Source organism: Eimeria tenella, genomic scaffold (assembly GCF_000499545.2).
Source record: "Eimeria tenella Houghton genomic scaffold, Eth_scaff356, whole genome shotgun sequence".
Classification (NCBI taxonomy): Eukaryota; Apicomplexa; class Conoidasida; order Eucoccidiorida; family Eimeriidae; genus Eimeria; species Eimeria tenella.
The window spans coordinates 1-8,275 of NW_013544504.1; the positions used below are offsets into that span (position 1 = coordinate 1).

General features: G+C 49.9%; 2 protein-coding genes across 2 annotated transcripts; both read right to left on the reverse strand.

Annotated features, from left to right (window-relative positions):
- Nucleotides 1–483: 483 nt before the first annotated feature.
- Nucleotides 484–2,799, reverse strand: ETH_00016480 (uncharacterized protein; the record flags this gene model as incomplete). The annotated part of the gene is made up of 5 exons (XM_013379566.1): nt 484–572; nt 1,011–1,198; nt 1,454–1,670; nt 2,117–2,632; nt 2,754–2,799. Coding segments are annotated over 5 exons (1,056 nt in total), but the record flags the coding sequence as incomplete, so codon positions are not given.
- A 1,385-nt stretch (nt 2,800–4,184) lies between these two features.
- On the reverse strand, nt 4,185–8,050 carry ETH_00016485 (5-aminolevulinic acid synthase, putative; the record flags this gene model as incomplete). Its single annotated transcript, XM_013379567.1, has 7 exons — nt 4,185–4,883; nt 5,124–5,286; nt 5,452–5,533; nt 5,629–5,712; nt 5,918–6,339; nt 6,653–6,759; nt 7,909–8,050. Coding segments are annotated over 7 exons (1,699 nt in total), but the record flags the coding sequence as incomplete, so codon positions are not given.
- Nucleotides 8,051–8,275: the final 225 nt, after the last annotated feature.

The window sequence follows — 8,275 nt, forward strand, 5'->3', positions numbered from 1 at the left end:
AAGAGACCATTTGGAGATAATTTTAAATGAACTTAGAGACAATTTGGAGACAATTTTAAATGAATTTGGAGACAATTTGGAGACACTTTGGAGACAAGTAAGGCAATTAACAAAAGGGATAATGAGGGATTAGTGAGGGGATAAAAAAGGGGACAAATGTGAAATAAAATGAAATAAAATAAAATGAAATGAAATAAAATGAAATAAAGTGAAATATATTGAATTAAAGTGAAATATATTGAATTAAAGTGAAACATTGAGATAAAGTGAAATATATTGAAATACAGTGAAATATATGGAAATAAAGTGAAATATATGGAAATAAAGTGAAATCTATTGAAATAAAATGAAATAAAGTGGAATAAAATGAAATAAAGTGAAATAGAATGCATAAAAGTGCATAAAGGTGGCCTAAAATGGATTAAAACGGACAAATATGGACAAAAATGGAAAAAAATTGATCAAAAGTTGCAAAGACTTCACCTCGCCAGAGACAGAAAGTCTTTCCGTGGGGGCCCTCGAAAGGAGACTGTGGAGACAGTGCGATTTGTAGCTCGACAAATAAGCTGCTGCTGCAGATAAAAATAAATACAAATAAATATAAATAAATAAATAAATAAATAATAAATAATAGATAAATAATAAATAAATAAATAAATAATTAATTAATTAATTAATTAATTGTGAGAATAGTAATGGTAATTATGGTTTGTTATTTGCTCGGGGGCTGGGAAGGGAGAGAGAGGAGACAAAAAAGATGAAAAGAAATTAAAATAATTTTGAAAATAAAATAAAAATAAAATTAAAATAAATAAATTAAAAGGAGATTTAAGGAGACAAGAAGGGCCAAGGGACACAAACAAGGAGACAAAAGGAGGAAGCAGCAGCAGCAGCAGCAGCAGCAGCAACAGCAGCACAGCAGCAACAGCTGCAGCAGCCCAACCAGCAGCAACAGGAGCAGCAGCAGCAGCAGCAGGACTGGGAGCAGGAGGGGGCGCGGGAGCGCTGACTTTTGTCGAGGATCTGCTGCTGCTGCTGCGGGGTCTGCTGCTGCAGCAAGTGCTGCGCAATCTTGTCAGCAGCACGCAGCCACAAAAGGAGACACTTCAGCCCGTAAGAAGGCCGCAGCAAATCCACGCAAATCAAAATGGCCAAGTGCGCAAACCACGAAGGAGACACGCGCTCGCACAGCGCCTCCCTGCACGCAAACCCTAAACCCTAAACCCTAAACCCTAAACCCTAAACCCTAGGCCCTAGGCCCTAGGCCCTAGGAGCGAAAGGAGACAAACGCGGCCAAAGAGAACCAAGGGAGGGGACAGAAGGAGAGAGAAGGAGAGACGCGGAGACAACAACAGCAGCAGCAGCAGCAGCACTGCAGCAGCAGCAGCAGCAGCAGCACTGCAGCAGCAGCAGCACTGCAGCAGCACTGCAGCAGCAGCAGCAGCAGCAGCACCAGGCGTCGGGGTGCTGGAGGACGTAGACGTGGGCTGCTCCTGTTGCTTCTGCTGCGTCGTCTTGGTCTGTGAAGAGACACTTGATTTGGAGATAGGCATAATCCAAAGAGGAGACACCTCCCGTGTCTTCGTGCAGTTCTGCTGCTGCCAACGGAGACACAGCCCCCGTTTGCTGCAGCTGCTGCAGCAGCGTTGTCTTCCCCACGTCCTCGCACCCTGCAGCAGCAGCAGCAGCAGCAGCGGCAGCGGCAACGCTGCAGCAGCAGCGGCAACGCTGCAGCAGCAGCAGCAGCGGCAGCACTGCAGCAGCAGCAACAGTGCGGCAGCAGCAGCAGCAGAAATGCCGCAGCAGCAGCAGCAGCAGCAGCAACACTGCAGCAGCAGCAGCAGCAACGAAGAATACAGGTGAATGCTGAGGAGTAGCAGGAGACACAAATCGGGAGAAGCAAAAAGAGACAAAAAAAAGACAAAAGGAGACAAAAAGAGACAAAAAAGATAAAAAAGATAAAAGAGATTTAAAAAAAGATCTACAAAGAATCAAAAAAGAATTCAAAGGATTTAACAAGAATTAATTAAAAGGAATTAATTAAAAAGAATTAAAAAGGATTAAAAAGAATTAAAAAGAATTAAAAAGGAGACAAAAGGAGACAGCAGCAGCACACCCAAGACAATGATGCAGCCTGCTGCTGTTTGTTGGCTTTTGTCTCTTGCTTCCTTCAGCACTTGGTGCCACAGGCCCTGTCCCTTTGGTGCTGCTGCTGTTGCTGTTGCAGGTGCTGCTGCTGCTGCTGCTGCTGCTGCTTTGTCCCGCGACAGACTGCTCCGCTGCTGCTGCTGCTTCTGGCGGCCTGGGGGCTCCCCTGCAGCAAAACGAGTCTCCTTCAGACTTGCTGCAGCAGCAACGGAAGAAGATGCGTTTGCTGCTGCTGCTGCGGATGCTCCGGCTGCTGCTGCTGCTGCGGATGCTGCTGCTGCTGCTTCCGTCGCTGCCTCCGCTGCAGTCTCTGCTTTTGCTGCTGCAGCAAAAGCAGCAGCAGATGGCTCCCCGGCAGCTCCATCTGCAGCAGCAGTGCTGCTGGCTGGCGCCTGGGAGTCGCCAGCCTCTGCTGCTGCTGCTGCTGCTGCAGCGTCACCAGCAGCTGCAGCACGCGGCGCCTCAGCGCCGTTGGGGTCTCCGCCTTGAGCAGCAGCAGCAGCAGCAGCAGCAGAATGAGCAGCAGCGAGCGCTGCGGAGGCGCAGGGCTGAGTCTCGCTGGCGAGCTAGGGTTTAGGGTTTAGGGTTTAGGGTTTGGAGCTCACCGCTAGAGAGATGCGGGGGAGTCTGCTGCTGCGGCGACTCCGGCATTGCTGCAGCAGCAGCAGAAGTTGCGAAGAAGCAAAAGAAGAAAAAGGAGCAGCAGCAGCAAGTGCCGGGGTGCACGTACACCGGGCGCGGCAGCGAGCAGCAGCAGCAGCAGCAGCAGCAGCGGGGCTGAAAAGATAAAGGAAGAAGCACAGAAAGAAATCAAAAGCACTTTTGAATTAATTTTAAATATTTAAAGGGTTTAAGGCGCAAAGAATTGGCCCGGAGGCGGCGGGGAAACAAATCCCGGAAATTTGCTGTGTGCGGCGACCGGGCGACCGGTGGACTCCCCGGAAGAGCCGGAAAAGGGGGAAAAGAGCAACTTGGAGCTTTTTTTCGAAGAAATAAACAAAATATTCGAATTTTGCAACTCAAATAGACCTTTTTTAGAGCAAAAACCTCTAAAAACGAGCGACACACGCTCGTCGACCGCGCATGCATGCAGCCGCGAAGTGTACGTACACCGCAGCTGCAACTGCAGCAGAAACCTCAACAAACGCCAACTTCCACTTTAAATCAACTTATTTTCTTCTTTTTGATTTATTTTCTTCTTTTTCTTTCTAAATAATCCATTTAAAACACAATCCCAGCAGCAGCGGACGCCGAACTGCGCGTAGAGCGGCAGCAGCAGCGGTCTGCTGCTGCTCTACGCCCCCAAGACCGCAGCAGCAGTAGCAGCAGCAGCAATTGCTAAACAATTGAACTTTTAATTGACTTTTTTTAAATTTATTTTCTTTATTTAATAAATTTAATGCTCAATTCAAAGACTGAGCAGCTGGCAGCCCACCGGGCTCTCCAGAGTCCGCTCACTCCAGCAACTAGCCTAAACCCTAAACCCCAAACCCTAAACCCTAGCGGCTCACCAAACTCAGTAAAGGTGCTGCTGGTCGCCCCATTAGATGGTCCCACTTCCCCCCACAAAGCCCAAACCCTAGGCGCTAAACCCTAAACCCCCGACCCTAAACCCTAAACCCTGGGTATAAACCCTAAACCCTAAACCCTAAACCCGAAACCCTAAACCCTCAACTCCGAACTTTAAACCCGAAGGCCGTCGGGGTGTCCATACGCCTGAGCGTTTCTCAGCAACATGGGGCTGCATCTATCTCTTTCTGCTGCATCTGCAGCAGCAGCAGCAGCAGCAGCAGCAGCAGCAGCTGTTGCTGCTGCAGCAGCTGTTGCTGCTGAAGCTGCTGCAGCTGCAACAGCTGCAGCAGCGAAATTAAAAATGTGAAATTCAAACAAACACAAAAGGGGACACAAGAGAACACAAGGGTCTGGAATAAAAAGAAGTAATAAACAGCTACAAAGGCCCTTCATATGCGCCTCCTGCTGCTGCTGCTGCTGCTGCTGTTGCAGCTGCTGTCAGGGGCGTTGCTGCTGCTTCGTCGTTACAAGGGGGGCGCCGTTTCCTTAAGGTTGCTTCTTCTCTGTGCTGCTGCTGCGGTTGCTGCAGCAGCAGCAGCTGCTGCTGCTGCAGCTGCGTCGTTGCTGCTGTTGATAGAATTTGGCCCGATGCAGCTATCTGTGAAGAAGAATTGGGAGCAGAGCAGCTGCTGCTGCAGCAGCTTTTCCTGCTGCATCAGCTGCTGCTGCAGCAAGCCCCGCTGCAGCAAGTCCCGCTGCAGCAAGTCCTGCTGCAGCGCCTCCTGCTGCCGCACCAGCTGCTCCGCCCTCTCCTGGTCCAGCGCCTCCTGCCAGTCGCCGCCGCTGCTGCTGCTGCTGCTGCTGCTGCTGCTGCTGCTGCACTGCGCGTTCCACTGGTCCGCCGCGGCGACGCCGAAGGGACAGGGCTCCTTCTTGCTGCTGCTGCTGCTGCTGCTGCTGTCTGCTGCTGCCTGCTTCTGGAGGAAGAGCATTTGCTGCTGGAGGAGGTCGAGGAGCTGCTGCAGCTGCCTGCCGCTGCGGTTTAGAGACAGTCCCCTTTTGAGGCAGTCGGTGGCCGTGGGCAGCTGCAGCTGTCTCCAAACTGCAGCAAGAGCAGCAACAAGCTGCAGCAAATCTTCTTCGCTGTGGTGGGGACTTGGAGTCAGCCGCAGCCGCTCCGAGCCCCGCGGCACTGTGGGGAAGTTTATTGGCTGGATGTACACCTGAAGCAGCAGCAGGAGCAGCAGCAGCAGCAGCAGCAGCAGCAGCAGAAGCGACAGCAGCAGCGAGAGCAGCAGCAGCAGCAACAACAGCAGCAGCAGCAAAAGCAACGGCAGCACAGCAGCAGCAGCAGCAGCAGCAGCAGCGCAGCAGCAGCAGCAGCGCAGCAGCAGCAGCAGCAGCGCAGCAGCAGCAGCAGCAGCAGCAGCAGCGCAGCAGCAGCAGCAGCAGCAGCAGCAGACTTTGTGTTCGTGGAGCAGCAAGTCCGTGGCTTGTTTGCACTTGACGGGGTCTCCGACGAAAAGGGGCAAAATGTGGGAAGCATTAAACAGCAGCGGGAGATTGTGCAGCAGCAGCAAAGCCTTCAGCTGGCAGGCCCGCACTTGCTGCAGGTAGCGCTCCGTGCTGCAGCAAGGAGACACACACGCTGCTGCTGCTGCTGCTGAGGGGCACGTGCTGCAGCACGGGGACGCCTGTCCCGCTGCGGCACGGAGACCCTGCTGCTGCTGCTAAACCCCAAAGCCTGAACCCTGAACCCTGAACCCTAAACCCTAAACCCTAAACCCTCACTTGGACTTCTTGAGGTATCTGATGGACTCTGTTGCTGCAGCAGTGACGGGTGGCGGCAGCGAGGAGGTGAAGATGAAGCTGCCTAAAGAGAAACAAAAGTGAAATGAACGCACGTGGCCCCCAAACCCTAAACCCTAGCGAGGGTTTGGGGTTTAGCTGGGGTTTAGGGTTTATCACCTGCGTAGGACCTGATGCAGTCAATGAGGTTTTTGTTTCCCGCCACATAACCTCCGAACACGCCCACGGCCTTCGCCAGCGTCCCTGCACGCCAACCGCCGCGCCGTATCCCCCAATCTAGGGTTTAGGGTTTACACAAGAACAGCAGCAGCAGCAGCAGCAGCAGCAGCAGCAGCAGCAGCAGCAGCAGCAGCAGCCGAGCAGCAACTCCCCTCCCCCCAGCAGCAACTCCCCTCCCCCCAGCAGCAGCGCAGCAGCAGCAGCAGCAGCAGCAGCAGCAGCAGCAGACCGTTGAGGAGGTCGACGAGGTGGGCGCAGCCGAGCTGCTGCGCGACGCCGGCGCCGGAAGGGCCGTACATGCCGACGGCGTGGACCTCGTCGAGGTAAAGAAGGGCGTTGTGAGTTTTGGCAGTTTTGCAAATGGCATGCAGCGGCGCGATGGAGCCGTCCATGGAGTAGAGACTCTCCAAAACCACAATTCGGGGTTTGCGGGGCGGCAGCGCCTGCAGCAGCGCGCGCAGGTGGGTGGGGTTGTTGTGGTGGAAGACCAGCCGCTGCGCGCCCGCCAGCTTCATCCCCAGCCGCATCGAAAAGTGGTTTTCGAAGTCCGACAAGTACACCAAGTCGGGGAAGAGTTCGGCGAGGCAGCTGAGGGCGCCCTGGTTGGCGGCGAAGCCGGAGGAGAAGAGCAGCGCCGCCTGTTTCCCGTGCCTGCGCGCCCCCGCAAACCCTCATTTAGGGTTTCGGGCCGCGGACAAACAGCTCACTTTGGAGGAGACAACAGCACACTTTGGAGGAGACAACAGCACACTTTGGAGGAGACAACAGCACACTTTGGAGGAGACAACAGCACACTTTGGAGGAGACAAACAGCAGACTTTGGAGGAGACAAACAGCAGACTTTGAAGGGGATAAACAGCAGACTTTGAAGGGGACAAACAGGAGACAAAAGGAGAGGGAAAAAGGGACAGGAAACGGACAAACAGGAGACAAAAGGAGAGGGAAAAAGGGACAGGAAACGGACCAATCCGCGATTTCTTGTTCGAGGGTTTGGTGGTAAACGTTGGAGCCGGAAATGTTGCGGGTGCCGCCGCTGCCGGCGCCGCTGCGCTCGAGCGCCTCTTGGGCGGCCTGGAGACAATTTGGAGACACTTTTGCTGCACTTTGGAGACACTTTTGCTGCACTTTGGAGACACTTTTGCTGCACTTTGGAGACACTTTTGCTGCACTTTGGAGACACTTTTGCTGCACTTTGGAGACACTTTTGCTGCACTTTGGAGACACTTTTGCTGCACTTTGGAGACACTTTTGCTGCACTTTGGAGACACTTTTGCTGCAGTTCGGAGACACTTTTGCTGCAGTTCGGAGACACTTTGGAGGCGGGGTGAAGGGGCTGTTGAGCCGGGAAAAAGAGAATGCAAGTTCTCCAGAAAACGAAGGTAAAATCTAGTTTTCGATTTAAAACACTTTTCAGGTGCGAGAGAGCCAGGTATATTAAATGAATTCATTCGTTAAATTAAATAATATATAAATTAATTAATTAATTAATTAATTATTTAATTATTTAATTAATTAATTAAATAATATATTAATTAATTAATTAATTAATTAATTATTTAATTAATTAATTAAATATTAGTATTGTCACATAAAGAGGGACAGAGTGGGAGATGTTCTCTCCCCAAAGAGAGAGAGAAAGGGAACAAACAAATTGAGGAATAAAAAGGAGACAAAAAGAGATAAATAAAAGAGCAAATAAGGAGACAAATAATGAAACAAAAAAGATAAATAAAGAGACAAATAAGGAGACAAAATGGAGACAAAAAGGAGACAAAAAGGAGACAAAAGGGAGACAAAAGGGAGACAAAATGGAGACAAAATGGAGACAAAATGGAGACAAAATGGAGACAAAATGGAGACAAAATGGAGACAAAATGGAGACAAAATGGAGACAAAATGGAGACAAAATGGAGACAAAATGGAGACAAAATGGAGACAAAATGGAGACAAAATGGAGACAAAATGGAGACAAAATGGAGACAAAATGGAGACAAAATGGAGACAAAATGGAGACAAAATGGAGACAAAATGGAGACAAAATGGAGACAAAATGGAGACAAAATGGAGACAAAACGAGTCCAAAAGGCGCCTAAAACGCGCCAAAAAGAGCGAAAAAGAACAGAAAAAAAGGAGACAAAAAGGAGAAACAAAAGGAGATTAAAAGGAGACAAAAAGGAGACAAAAAGGAGACAAAAAGGAGACAAAAGGGACAAAAAAGACCTTTATGACGCGGGGGTGCTGGCTCATGCCCAAGTAGTCGTTGCTGCACCAAAGGGTCACTTGGGTGTCTCCTGAGGGGCCCCTCAGAAGGGCCTTTTGGGGGGCCCCCACTTGTCTCTTTAAATGCGCAAAAACTCTGTATCTGAACAAATAAATAAAGAAATAAATAACTAATAAATAATAAATAATAAATAAATGAATAAATAATATTTAATTAATAATTAATGATTAATAATTAATTATTAGCAATTCATTGATATGAAATAGTGCAAAAGCAATTCATTGATATGAAATAGTGCAAAAGAAAAGGGCCCTTTGGGGGGCCCCCACTTGTCTCTTTAAATGCGCAAAAACGCTGTAAAGAAAT